At 32.0% G+C, this 15,135-nt stretch overlaps 2 protein-coding genes across 2 annotated transcripts; both read left to right on the forward strand.

Annotated features, from left to right (window-relative positions):
• The first annotated feature begins 568 nt into the window (after positions 1-568).
• LOC137826552 (uncharacterized) lies at positions 569-11,202 on the forward strand. The gene is made up of 5 exons (XM_068632554.1): positions 569-995; positions 8,586-8,684; positions 10,239-10,385; positions 10,518-10,625; positions 10,980-11,202. The coding sequence occupies exons 2-5, from the start codon at positions 8,598-8,600 to the stop codon at positions 11,076-11,078; spliced, it is 441 nt and encodes a 146-aa protein (XP_068488655.1). The 5' UTR covers positions 569-995; positions 8,586-8,597; the 3' UTR covers positions 11,079-11,202.
• Positions 11,203-12,923: 1,721 nt separating this feature from the next.
• Positions 12,924-14,044, forward strand: LOC137825954 (putative ripening-related protein 1). The gene has a single exon (XM_068631770.1). The coding sequence runs from the start codon at positions 13,361-13,363 to the stop codon at positions 13,925-13,927; it is 567 nt and encodes a 188-aa protein (XP_068487871.1). The 5' UTR covers positions 12,924-13,360; the 3' UTR covers positions 13,928-14,044.
• The last annotated feature ends 1,091 nt before the right edge of the window (positions 14,045-15,135 follow it).

The following is a 15,135-nucleotide window of genomic DNA, read 5'->3' on the forward strand; positions in this document are numbered from 1 at the left end:
TATACATAATTTTTTTTTAACAATAAGAAAAATAATAATTTTAATATTTACAATTGAGGGAGAGATAGGTATTTAAAAAAAAGGTAATAATGTTATTGATAATTTAAAGTGATATTTTTTTAGTTTTTTAAAATTCTTATAATGTGTGCACATAAACATTCAATGAAATTTTTAAATGAGGCAAAAAAAAATCTATTTCCATTCCTTATGTAACATGAAGAATAAAAAATAATAAATACATCCAAATTACACAAAATATAAAATTGAGATTGAAATACTTAAATTTTTTACATGCATTAAAGGTACACACATGAAGAACAATAATTGCATTCAAAATATAGAATTGATTTCTCACTTATAATTAAATCCAGATGAAATAGTAAATCAATTAAGTCAAAGTGGAAATAAAAGAGTAATAAATATGTCAATTCAATTAAACAATAACATGTCAGAATTTAATCCATTACACACATAATGTGTGATAAATTTATCATATTGTTCTAATAATTTATCTTATATGAAAATTGAATTAGAAATATGTTCAAAATAATCTTGATTTTGAACCCTTGATCAGAAAGAACAGCGTCGTGTTATTAAGGAGCAACCTCAAATGGAACCTAACATTTAAACAAAGGCAACCGTTGTTTCCTTAACTTGGTCTGGTTGTCGCCTCAGAAACCCAGAAACTATCAGCAAAACGACGAACCACTTCCAACCCAGTTTCAAAATTCACTCCCAATATCGCACTAAGAAGTGCCGTTTGCAATTTGTGCAATGTTTCATACACTGAGCACGTTATGGTCATTCCTTCAGTCTGGAATGTATGACACGTACGCAAAACAAGCGTTACTCATTACCCCACTTATGTGTTTACTTTGTTTGGACCATTGCAGGTATAAATTTGCTACCTTTGATAGTCCTGTGCTGTGGATTCTGCTGTTTGAGGCTCTGCAGCATAAAGGGGTTCCAAGCTTTTATAATTCATCAATCGATAGGTCCATTGATTCTCTGAGATAAGCTATGATTAAATTGTTTGACAGCACTATTTCTTATTCAATTAATATGTGTCTTGCAATAGGGTTGTCTGACTCCATACTTGTTTTTTTTTTTTACTACATTTTCACTAATATTTCTGCATGTTTGATCCATTTCTTCTATCATCTATTTTTATTTTTTTTATTTAAATTGGTTTTGTGTATTTAGATTGATGTATTAGAATTCATAACAGAGATCAGTTCCCTTGTATTTGCTTGTGTTGGAAGGAAATATCTATAGTGAATTCAGTGCTCAAATCCATGTATCAATTTTCTACTGACTCTTTTGATTTTTTGGGCTAGCCTATCTTTTTCTCATTAGTTTGCTTTGGATTTTTCTTGCTCTTAAGGTGTAATATGATTTAAATTAATTTAGGGGTTATTAACTTATTACTGTTTTGTTTTCCCTATGTTAGAGATTCTTGCTGAGAAATGGAGTTGATCTGTTTTTGGACCATATTCTAACCACCAGTCTTAATTCTATGTTTGATGAACAGTCTAAGTTGTCATAAGAATGCATACTTTTGTCAAGCTGTATGAGCTTTTATAATCTATATTTTAATGGTTTCATTTGCTTATTATTGGTCACAGAGGAGGCTGCCCTATGGATAAATAAACATAGGCGAATGCTTATTTTGTGTCAATTGGTTGAAATGTAGTGAGTTTTTTCATTTCATTTCAATGAAAGACTTTACTGAAGGCTTTTCTTCTTTAGTATAGGTGATATATGTAGGAAATTATTATAGTTGTTTAAAAAATAGCAAATTTGAATTTGTGATTATTTTGTTACAGAAATTTGGACACAAGGGAATCTGAGAGATCTTTTACTTCTTTCTCTTTATTATTGAATAGTTTTCTTGTGCATTGCCAAGAGCAAGCGTAACCATTAGCATTGTTGGTGCATGCCCTTGTATTTACTCTCTTTTGTTTGTATTGCAGTTTTGGCTAGAAATTAAGAAATGTTAAATTTGTTATGGTTTGAGTTTTTTTTCACCCTTTTTCCTGAATTTATACATCCTGGGGTAAATGAGAAAAAAGAAACTGGATTTTTGTATAAGCTATAGGAATATCTAGTTAAACGAATATATTATTAACCCATCAATCACTTCTTAATAGTATCCACTTGTCTAACTGATTGTTCCTAATATAAACTTATTTCCAGATCCAGTGAATCTAATTTAATAGCAATATAGTAAGATTTCAACATATTTTTGTTACTATTCACTTATATTTTTTCCTTATTTTTTTGTGAACTTTTTCTTATCAGCACCTGTATAATTTCTGGGTCTCATTAACAACTTCCACGTGCTGTAAGGGCTAACTAATAGCGCTAAAATTGCATAGTTTGGGAAGATGGAAGTCAAGTATTCATTCTTCAACATATTCTTTACCTCTTGCGAAATCCTTTTCAGTATAAGCAAGTCTACATGGTTAGAATTCGAGAGGTTTCTTACCATATGATAGTTTCAAATAACTTAAGAGAGAAGACATATAGTTTACTCTCTTAGTTTACCAACACCCTACTTGTTTGTTGAGTAATTGTAATGACTGCTTTTTACCCAATGAGATGACTCTATATGCTTACAAAAGCAACCCTTTTTTCTTCATTTGTATATACTGTTTTTGTTATGGTTGTGAAACATTTTATTCGATATACAAAATATTTCTTCTGTATTTTTTTTACCTGTGTTCTACCAAATCTTATTTCGCATTTACTCTAATAAGCTCCTCCATTATTATTACTTTAACAAGGTATCAGAGTTAAAAACGTTCTTTGAGGGATTGTGAGAGAAAAAAAAGAGAAGCCAAAAAATTTAGAGAAAAGTCACATGCAAGAAAATCTCTAAAACAAAAATGGTCATTAATAGTTCATTACCTTCATCTCCCATTTTTTTTGTGAGTACTTTCATGCGTGGGTGATAGCTGTCATTGGTGATAGCTGTCATTTTCACAATCAAATTAAAATGATTTCAATGGAGATCGTCTAACATCAAAGAGATGATTGTATAGATAAGATTAGATGATTCCAAATCGTTTTCAAACGAATCTAATAATAAATCAAGTTGAGATTGTTTGCACAAAAATAAAGTAGACAATTGAAAAACATTTAAAGATTAACTATCAAGTTCATTCAACAATAATGTTGTGTTTTTCAAATGCTTAACTAAACCTTATAAAACTAACTCATAAGGTGAGGTTTGCACCCACTTATATGTTATGAAATATCCTTATCTCTAGTCGATATAGGATCTCCAACACACCAATAATCTCTCGCTAAGATATACTCTAAATGACTTTGGTACTATATTAAGAAGTAGACTTTAAATCTAACTCAACCTTAAAAAATATTGGCTCATAAGGTGAGGTTTGCACCCATTTATATATACTATGAGATGTTCTTATCTCTAGTTGATGTGAGATCTTCAACAACTTCTTTGTATTTTTGCAAAAGTTTTGTTTCTAATTTTGCAGAAGATTCTATTTCTGTGATATTGTAGATTTCATTCACTAATTCTTCTCCTCATATTTCGTTTCCCGTTTTGATTTAAAGAAGCAACATAGACTTTCACAGATTCGGCCCACTTGTAGAGGCAAAAACTTCCTTTAGACCGTCTAGAAGACGCTCTTATTAGACCGTCTAGTCTACTCTGAGAACTATAAAACCGTCTGCTGCGACTAAACATAAGATTAGCATAAATAAAAGTTAAGATCCAAATAAATCTAGTTACATGAATCTTAAATTAGTGAATTTATACATGATTTTAGTCTAAGAAATCTATGGTTAAAGCTATTAAGTGTGAGTAAAACTATGTTCATCAATGGGTTGCAAAGATGATGACTTATTTGAGAGCTCAAGGTTATGAGATATAGTGAAAGATTGTAGTATTCTAACTCCATTACTTGAAAACCCGACACTAGCACAACTCAAAAGTCATAATGACAAAGGAAGAAAAACATCTGTCATCAAACAACTCTACCTGATGATATTTTCATAAAGATAGTTAATTTGAAATTTGCCAAGGAAATGAAATTAGTTGAATGAGGAGTTTCAAGGAAATTTAGAATGAAAATGGTACAAGTTATAAATTTGAGAAGAGATTTTGAAGTTGTCAGGAAGAAGGATAATATATCAAAGAGTTCATTGACTGAATTTTAAACGTGATATATAAGGTTGCTTGGTAAAGAATTGAGTGATTTACCTGTTGAAGAAAATATTAATCTATCTTCCTAGGAGGTTTGAATAAAAAAATCTCCTCTCTAGAAGAAAGCAATGATTTCTCCATGATAACACTAACAAAATTGATTGATAGTGCAAAACCATCTGACTCATATTATTAGCATCTTCAAAGAGTTAGACAAGACATACATGTTCAAAGTCATTATAGGTAATGAAAAACATTAGTAGTGAAAAGCAGAAGAATTGTCCTTGTTGAGACTCCTTTAGGTACAAATTATATTTTAAATGCTCTATTCGTACCCGAACTGAGCCAAAGTTTGTTGAATGTGGGTGAGATGATAGAGAAAAAAAATATTCTCTAGTTCTTGAAAAATAAAGTGTAAAATATTTTATCCACTTTGGAAGTGAGCTAATAACCATTCAAACGAAAGATAAAAATTTTCTAGTTGAATTGAAGGAAGAAGAGGAGTTAGCCTTTTCAAGCAAGGCGACACAAGAGACTTGGTAACTATTATGTGAGCTTAGGTAAAATTGTTAAACTATGCCCAAAATTTCTAAAAATAATGTTTGCAACTCATTCTTACAAATGTTTGAAACCTATGAGCATGGCCTCCTTGAATGACAGTAGATACTTTCTACTATTCCTTGATGCTTTACAAGGATGTGTTGGGTCTATTTTAGAAGCAAAAATTTGAAGTCCTCACAGTATTTCAGAAGTTTAATGCAATGATTGAGAGAGAGTGAGACTGTAAAATAAAGAAGCTATGGTCTGGTAATGAAACTAAATATACAACAAAGGAGTTTGAAAAGTTCTTTGATCATGAAGGAATTAAGCACCAATTGAATGTTTCTTACACTCTCAACAAAATGGAGTAAAAGAAATAATAGAACAATGATGGAGATGATCATATGCTTGTTGTTTGAAAAGGATCTCAAAAAGACGCTTTGGGTGGAAGTAGTAAGTAAGCACCTATGTTTTTCTACAATATATGTGATAGAAAATCTTAATTGGAAAATTTAAAAGTTTTTTGTTGTGTTTGTTATGCCTTATCCCAGACAAAAAACGGGTAAGCTTGAGCATAAGTAAAAAATTTGCATTTTTTGGGGTGCAGTAGAGACTCCAAAGGATATATAGTATGTACAACCTCCAGATACACATCCTCATTAGTATGGATGTAAAGTTTGATGATCTATCGAAGTGAAATTAGGAACGAATGTAAACATAGGGACCAAGCCAAACTCTATCATACGTGGAAAAACCAGACGCTATAGGTACAAATGAAGATATATTAGACGATGGTTTTGAAATATCTGTAAGGGGCACCATATCATTAGAAGATGTGTATGCCAGATGCAATATAGCTTGTTGACTATGTTGAAGTTGCTGAAAATGAAGTGTTGGATATTTATAAATATTATTAGATATTATAGATATTGTTAGATATTTTTATTTATGTAATGGGTTTAGTCTATATTTTTTATATTTTCTATATAAATATAATCTTATGTGTTTAATATACACAAAGGATTTATCATGTTGTTTTTCTTTTCATTTATTTTAATATGAAGAATGGAAGACTATCATAAAGGAGGAGATAATTGAGAATATGAATAGACCCAAACATAAAAAGTTAATTGGTGTAAAGTGTGTTTGCAGATCGAAACTAAACTACATGGAGTAGAATATTCTAATACATTTTGCTCCCGCTATAAGGTTATTGACAACCTTAGTTACCAAAATGGATTGGAAAGTTTTTCATTTTGATGTAAAGTCAACCTTTCTAAATGTGCTACTTGAGGATGAATTTTTTGTTGAATAAATAGAGGGATCTGAAATATGGAGCAATAATTTGAAATGAGAGGCTTGGTGTAATATGTTGCCAAGTGAAATTCAACAATCCTTATATCTTATTTAACTTTCTTATTTCTACTCAATGTAGTACTTAGACTCGTACTTGAAGTGTGTGTTCTTACACGTTGGTATGTTCTCCCTCGATTCTAACCTTTACTCGTACCACCATTTATTTTAACACAACTTGCTTGCTTGAAACACTTGTCACTAATCACAAAGAAAAACCATTAACTTCCCATTTTTTCTCGTATGTTGTTCAACTTTCTCATTTCTATTCAATGTGATAGTCACTTTGATTCTTAACATTAGGGAATTAGAGAAATCAGATTGGAGAGTTAGCACATAAAATGACAAAAACATTTCCAAAAGGAAAGTTTGAATTGCTAAGATCATGACTATTGAATAAACATCTCAAGGAGGATTCTTAGAATTTGAGAAGTTTCTTAACATTTAATGGGGTTTTTCTTTATCATTAATTTTTCATCTAAATAAAATAAATTGTTTCCGATAATAACGTATAGTAGAAGATGTAGACTGTTTTTGTTTGTGATTGCTTATTTTGTGATAATATACAAAACTATTTCTTTATTTTTGTCTCATCTTAATTTTACCAACTTTTTTTTTCTTTTACTCTAATGATCTCCTCCATTTTTAACACTTTAACATAGTTCCTTACTGGGTAAGATATGTGAATGCATTTATATTTTTATCTCCTCAGAAATCAACTCAGTTTTTTTTATCAGCAAAGAATGAAATTAAATTAAGAGAGATACAGAAGGGTATCCCAACCCTTTTACATAAACTAAACCACATTAAGAATCTCCAAGAATAAAGAGATGAACAAACACCCCAGAAGTGCATAAGCTAGACATCCTATTCCAGCTAGCACCGTGCTCGTATTGGAATGCTATAAGCACTGCAAACTGCAGCTACAAAACCATCAAAATACACCAAAATATTGGTTATCTCCACCACCTCATTGACATTCCTTCTACCCAGCTTGCAATGGCACGATTGTAGCACTTGTCACAAAATTAATCACTTCAATGCAGCATCTTCCATTCGCTCCTTTTTGGACTTTGGCTTCCCCTTGTTTGCTCCTTTTAAGCTCACTTTTATCAGAAACCAATTTCCTACTTGTCAGGGTTCATCTCGTACTTAGATTGGTTGGAGTTTACAACTTCGACTTACACAGAACCCTGAACCAGCGTACACCCTGCCTCTATTGGTCTGTTAAAAGACACATCAAAATAGAATCCTCCATCATGTCCTTAACATTCCTTTTGACTCCCTTGCATACAAGCACATATGTCCTTTCCATCTTGCACCAGCTACAGGTCATGACAAACCCACCAACACCTTCAACCAACTATAAATCCAGTAAAGGCCGTAGTCTTAAAACTTTTGGCATCTGGGAGTTCTAATTATAACTTCTAATGCAAAGCATTGGATTAAGAATCCAGTCTACGAAAGAATAAGTAAAGGAATGCACCTTGTGCTTCATCCAAAGCCAGGATTTGAGTTGAGCCTTCTGAAACACCTCATCCGCATCTACTAGCCCTTTTTTTAATACAATCAGGTTCCTTTGGTCCCAGATACACCTAATAAGAGATGCACAAACACCTTTCCATACCAGGTTTTGCTTCTTGCTAGCATTGCTCAAATAAAAATTCATAAAGTGCAGATTTAAATCATTATGTTGAACAGAAGAGATACCTATCCATTTGAAGCACAAGGACCATACCCTTTGTGCGTATTTACACTCCAAGAAGATATGTTGACAAGACTCCTCCTTAAGCTGACACATTGCACATAGCTTAGAAATCAACTCAGTAACTGGTGTAGTTGATATAGGGTGTCGATTAGTTATTATTTTTCATTAACAATACATTTTGTATCATCTTGAGAAAAGGTCAACGGAATCAGCAATTGTGTCACATGCCAAATAAAAGCATGTGGCATTATTATTACTTTTTTGTTTTATTCACTTGACAAACTGTCATGTCATGCATGACTCATGACTGATGAAAGGTATTTTTTTTTTCATGGAGGAAGTGATCCAAAATTCAATACAAAGTATGGTGGCATACTTTTCTCTCATAATTTGTCATAATTGCTTACAGAAATGGCATGTAAACAGATTAAACCAGATGAACAGAAATGGAATAAATGCTTGTTTAATGGAATCATACATAGCATATAGTACGAAACCGTATAAGGTAGAAAAAATGAAGTTTTTATGAGACAAAGAAGCAGTTGCTGGGAATAAGCTCATGATGATATTTGCATTTTTAAATGGTTGTAGTTGCTTGTTAAAGGTCTTACATGAAACTCCTTTATAAATAAGTGAAAACAAGCTACTAATCTTTGTTGCCAATTTGTATGTTTTTCTGTTTATAAAGTTTCTTGACTTGTTTTTGGTAGAATAAGACTTTGATGATTTGATGTGTGAGGATAGCTAGGAGATGCACAAAGCTTTTATATTGCCACAAAACTGAAAGAATGCAATTTGTGGTTGTAGTGTTACACGAGCATGGATTTGGAGGATAGATTAAGTTCAACAGGTCCACAAGGTTTGGCTGACAAAGCAACTGCAGAAACTGAAGTTGTTTCAAAAAAGGTAAGTTTTAATTTTTTGTTGCATTTTATTTTTTGTTTTTCTCTATTACTAACATAAAAATAAACAAAGTAGTTTATTTCCTACGACTCTACGAGCCAGTCTCTCTTTTATAGTAATTGCTTTTCAAGTTGTCTGTCTTTGAATGCTTGTGGCAAATCAAAAGTTGTCTAGTCATGGTTTCGCCTTTGTTTCATTTTATTTTCAGCATTGAAGTTTTTAGGTGAAAGCTAATTGAGCATAATCATGGGATTATAGAATCATGTAATACCATAAATTTCTGTCATGTATTTAGTGTACTATTAAACCATTTACCTCTAAGGATCTAAATCACTTTTAATGGTTTAACCTATAGTTTTTCGATGACTCCCTCTACCTCCAATTTATTGACTTTCATCTGGTCAGCTCTCTGTTGTGGCTATTCTCCATACATGCTCAAAACTAATTACCTCCTCAATTTTCAGCTGTTTAGTTTCATTAGTTTAAGGATTATTTTGGAGAGAGGGTTTTCAGGAACTAAATTGTTGATTTATTCTTTTCTCTACAATGGGATTACCCCAACATTCCTTAAACACTACAAAATTAAACTTATTTTCTTGTTGGCACTCTATCATCCTTTGTATCACACTCAACAATATACATTCAGTCTTATTGTGTGTGATAATTTTTGTCTTGGAGGCAAGGCATTTTCTATCATATCACCCTTGAAAAATTCCTCTATTTCACCCCACCCCACTTGGATCTTGTTGTTTACATCATTCTTTATCTTGTCATTTTGTACGATGGACCCAAGGTACTTACAACATGCAACTTGTAGTAGTGTTTTCTCCAATTAGCCAATTCTAGTAATAAAATTAATTTTATTTTAAATTTAGAACTTAATGTTGATTAAACCTACTCTAAATATAATACATAATTATTATTTTTTAATTTAAGGATTAGTGGCAACTAGACTGACCAATTTTAAAAATTAAAAAGTGAGACAAAAGCATATGTGATGGTACTTTTCTGCTCAGTAAATTAAACTTGTTCAATTTTAATTATAAAATATATTTAATTTTAAAATTCAACCAACTCTAAGTATAATATATATATAATTACTTTTTAAATTTGAGTTCATGTCTGCTTGACTAACTATAACAATAAAATAGATTTAATTTTTAAAATTAACGAGTTAGTGTGAAATTGTAAAAAAAATATTTGATTTATTTCTTTTAAATTATGGTCAGAATTTAGAGTAGGTGTAGCCAACTGTAATAAAAACATATTTCATTCATTTCCTATCAAAGTTAGATTTAGGATGAATCTAAATTTTTGGAAACTAATTAAATATATTCTTAGAAGGTAGTAGTAGGATATAATGCGTTAGAATTTGATTGAATGCACTCAAAATAATAATCTAGTAAATCTTATTTGAAGAAAAAAAATTATCTGGGAAACATACTCAAGAACCACTATGAATATCCACCTTTGAGTTTAGTACTCTATCTTATGAAATGATCATACTCTTTTTAGTTCTAGTTTGTTTCACTCTTGTTCATATATATTTATGTGCAGGAAGAACTACCATTACGTTTGTTTTTTGGGAATGGTCCAAGAGTCCACAAGAAACTATGCATAGCATGGGGTGTGGCTAACAGACGCTGTGAACAATGTGGTAAAGTTGGACGGCTAGTTTGCTTTTCCCCAAACTTCCGAAAATGGGTAAGCAAAACTTGCATGTTAGATTACTATGATTCACAAAAAACTATGATTTGTGCCAATTTGTTTACCACTTTTTCATTTTCCAGAGTATATAGTTTCTAATCACATTTTCATGTGCATTTATGATTTTAGGCTTTAAGGAGAGTAACCGTTGAAGAGCTGAATCAAACTTGCAAAATATGTAATGAACGTGGACACCTCGATCTGGATTGTGATCTCTCTTTTACAACTCCAAAATCGGTACTTGAAAATGAATTACATATGTTTTGCTTGATTAAATAAAATAACACAAAGAAAGTATACATGGATAATAAACTCATCAGTAAACAAAAGTAGTTGAAGTGAATGCAGAAGTAAAGTACTTCTGGAAAGGGAGAAAGTTGAGTCTTTCTTATTTCTCCATTTGTCAGAAGATAAGAAACTAATCAATAGTTATTGGAGATATGATAAGAATTGAAATGCATTTTAGTGTGAAACTTTCCATAAAGAGGAGATTGGAATCTTGGGAGTAAAATGAACTTAGAAGGAATTTTACATGTGAGATTGTTGTTAATTATAGATAGTTACTCCAACTTTTTGTTCTCAAATTTGTAGGCTGAAACTCCTGTTCCCAAAAAGAGATCAGTTCGTTGTGGATTGTGTGGTAAAGTTGGACATAACCGAAGGACATGTTTGGAAGCAGGACGTGATTGAATGTTTATGGCCACAATATGTGATTAAGAATACCAATAGCTTTTCTTTTCATTTCTCAGCATTCTCTTTTAAACCTTTTCATCATAAACAAACTGATTATAAATAGAGCTTTGGTTCTTCCTAATTTTCTTGCATTCAGCATGGCTTATTTCTATGTATGAGCTCTTGGTCGTTTGCTGCAATACTGTCATGATCTTTAACTGCACAGTGTTTAACTCTCTTAGCTCTATCACAAAAGTAAGAGATGGAAAAAGAGATTAGATGAAGGTATATTCCAAAACAGATAGGATAATAGGGTTGTAAACCTTCATATAAATACTGTACATAATTTAGAACTTGGCCACACCAGTAAATGGTATTTCAATCACTTGTGACCTAATCATGACTTCATATTGAAAAACTTATTTTAAGCATCATGAACTAAATCACAACGTGGCTTTGATGGCAAATAACTTTTCCAGAAGCTAAATATCCAAAATGTTTATAATTACTCTTCCTCTGAATGCCATGATGTTGCAAACAGTATGGTCCTCCATTGTGAAACTGAGATTTTACAGTGTGATTTCTTTTTGCATCTTTATGGTTTTTTTTTTTCACTCTCCTAAATATGAAAATCTACAATTTGTCCTTGTGGTTTAAAGTTTTTTTTTGGATTTTGTAGTCCAATTTTTTTTTTGGATTATTGTATAATATGGAAGTGAAAAGTGTCTTTTAGATAGCATAATTCATAAGTAATTTTCTCTTTGCATGAAAAAGAAGAAGTGAGATTGTGTAATCTGAAAAGTATTTTTTATTTTAAGATTATTTAATTTAGAAGTTTTTTTTTTCATAAAAAACTTTCATTATGCCAATTTTCTCATTACTTTGATTTCCTTCTCACATGCATGCGCTTCTTCCATTTCTATAATTTTTACAGCTTTTCTCATGCATCTACCAAACATTGCAAATATTAGAGAAGTGTAGAAGTAAAATAGAGAAATATGGTATAATGAAAGACATTTGTAAGTAGATTTCATATTACGAAGTAGACTTTAAGCCTAACTCAACCCCATAAAACCGACTCATAGGATTGAGGTTTGCACCCACTTATATACAATGAAATGCTCTAATATCTAATCGATGTGGGATCTCCAACATTTCATTTATTGTAATTGAATTCTAAATTAAGTTTGATTATGTTTTAATTTATATAGGGGTAAATCTTGATTTTTGGACAATTGAAACTGTTCTCCATGTTGCTTCTGTTGAAAAATTTAGGGTTATATTTTCTTGTAGTTGACCTTTTAAGTCTTTAAACTATATAATTAATGTAATACAAGACTATTTTAATGTAAAATTGTGATTGTAATAATGTAATTAATGTTTTACTATAAGTTTGGTATTTCATAACACTGCACCAACACTTTTAATTATATTTTCATAATTATGACAATACTGATTTTCATAATTTTATTTGCCTCCAAAAAGTAGATTCTCACAGGGTCTGTTTGTTGGGCAAGAGCTAACACTGTAATTAATAATCATTCATGAAAATAAATCTATGGAAAATATTTCATGACTAATTAAGTTTTTTCTTACACTAAACAATAAGAAATTTTGCTCTCTAGTGTTACCTTTGACTGACAACTATTTTTTTTGTTTAGGTTCCTTCCAAGTTTACAACAACGTACACCATCAATGCACATAATATGAGATATAATCCTTAAAGAATACTTCCTTAACAAAGTTTTTATTTCTTTATTTATTTGTGTGTATGTGTTGATGGTGGTAATGTTAAGGAAGTATTCGACTTCTAATATACTCAATATTTTATTTGTTATCTTATAGAGACTGCACCTTTGTTCTTATTATGCTTATCAATCTTCTTTCTTTTAAGGGTTCTGTCATTTTAATGTAGATCCGTTAACGTTATTCATTCATTATTATTTAGACTAACTTCTTGGTGCTATTCAAAATCAAGAAACCAGTTTTTTTTAGCTGCAACAAGAATGCTTATCATCCAAATAATAACATGCACACGCTCTGACTATTTATTGTCACTAGGACAAATATATGTTCCAAATCCAACTCTAACGTTTGCATGATTGGAACTTCTGCTTGTCATTTTGACAATACAAGACAGCTTATAAATCATTGCTTGACCCAAGAAAGAAACCTATTTGGAAGCAAACTCATGTACCTGATCAAGAGGCCTCTATATATACAAATGGAAATCTTCATATTCAAGCATCAAACACTGAAAAGAACAACAAAGAGTAGAAACAGAGAAGCTCATAGATAAAATGAAGAGGTTTGGCTCAAACGCATCCTTCATTCTATTAGCCACTCTCATCTTAACAAGTTGTTTTGTGTCTGAGGCTCAAAAGTGTCGACCAAGTGGGAGAATTAGAGGAAAGAAAGCCCCTCCAGGACAGTGCAACCAAGAGAATGATTCTGACTGTTGCAAAGCAGGCAAACTCTACACAACATATGAATGTTCACCACCTTTGTCCACCCACACCAACGCTTACCTCACTCTTAACAGTTTTCAGAAGGGTGGAGATGGTGGTGGCCCTTCAGAATGTGACAACCAATACCATTCTGATGACACACCCGTGGTGGCACTGTCCACAGGGTGGTTCAACCACAAAAGCAGGTGCCTCCACAACATCACCATCAGTGCAAATGGTAGAAGTGTGGTGGCCATGGTGGTTGATGAGTGTGACTCAACTAAGGGATGTGATGCAGACCATGACTATCAACCTCCATGTCCCAACAACATTGTTGATGCTTCTAAGGCTGTCTGGAAAGCATTGGGAGTTCCCCAAAATGAATGGGGTGGCTTGGATATTACATGGTCTGATGCTTGATATTGTAAGTGTAATGTTTAAGTGAATGTCTATGTTTGTGTATTGGGTAAGATCTTCAGTTTTCATTCCATGTGTATCATCTATCATGAATATGCAGTGAGTGTGAGTGTGAGGTTATCATCCTATTGTATTATATTAACTTTTATGCACCAATGCCTTTTGCTTAACTGGTTCAATAGGATTTATATTCAAATGTCGTTATGTTTATCGGATGAAAATGAAGAATGGTAAAATTGACGTTGAAGGTCCATCGAAGTTGCAGGAATGTCAATGTGACCAAAAAAGCAAATCCAAACCATAGTAACTGAATTTTTTATAAATACTTCTGAAGCAAAACAGTATATCTAATGCTTCTTTTGACAAAGTTGTCACATAGCTTTCATAAAGACACATGTACGCAGCCTGTAGTTGATCATCACGGAACTGCAGAGATCAGACTCAAGAAAAATTGGAAAAAGAACCGTTGGAACTATTTTAAATCTAAACCATTAATTAATTTTAATATTTGTTAAATTAAATATATAAAGTACCAAAAAAATGTATATCAATGGTGAGATTTGAAAACTGAACAGACCAGTTTTTTTAATCTGTGTTTAGAAAAATGGCGTGTTTTAATGTTTTATGTCGCAATGTTTCTTCACAAATATCAGTTAAAGCATCCTCGATTGAGTCTTTCTAGAATTTCCTACTACATATGCCTGGAGTACTTGGAGCTGTGTGAGTTTATCAATCCCCTTTTTCCAACAAGTAACACTGTTACACTGGGATAAAATGAGATGTGTGAGACTTTTCATAGATGAAATATCATTAGGCAGTGTCTCCAAATTGTAGCAAACTTTCAGATCAAGAATTTGTAGGCGCTCTCAAGTTGAGCAATGGAGGGTGGCAGCTCAGATATTCTTGATATCCCACCAAGACTAAGATATCTTTAATGCTCTAGATTCCACAACTCCTTTATAGGAATTCTTGACTCCACACCTCAATGTGGTGTGAAGGTGAATCTTGCCAATGACCAAGTTTAAGCACACATAAATTCTCTTTTCTTTATAACAGTACCTTAAGGGAAAATTGAGAGAGACAACAAGAAACCTCGTCGTGGATATTCTATCAAGTCTGGTGTCAGATTGAGATCTTGAGGCTGCACTAACTGATTGTTGTGTTGAATGTGGTGAGTGCAGCATTTCACTACTCTTCTGATCCTCCTCAGA

The sequence above is a fragment of the Phaseolus vulgaris genome, chromosome 8, assembly GCF_000499845.2.
Source record: "Phaseolus vulgaris cultivar G19833 chromosome 8, P. vulgaris v2.0, whole genome shotgun sequence".
NCBI classification, from domain to species: Eukaryota; Viridiplantae; Streptophyta; class Magnoliopsida; order Fabales; family Fabaceae; genus Phaseolus; species Phaseolus vulgaris.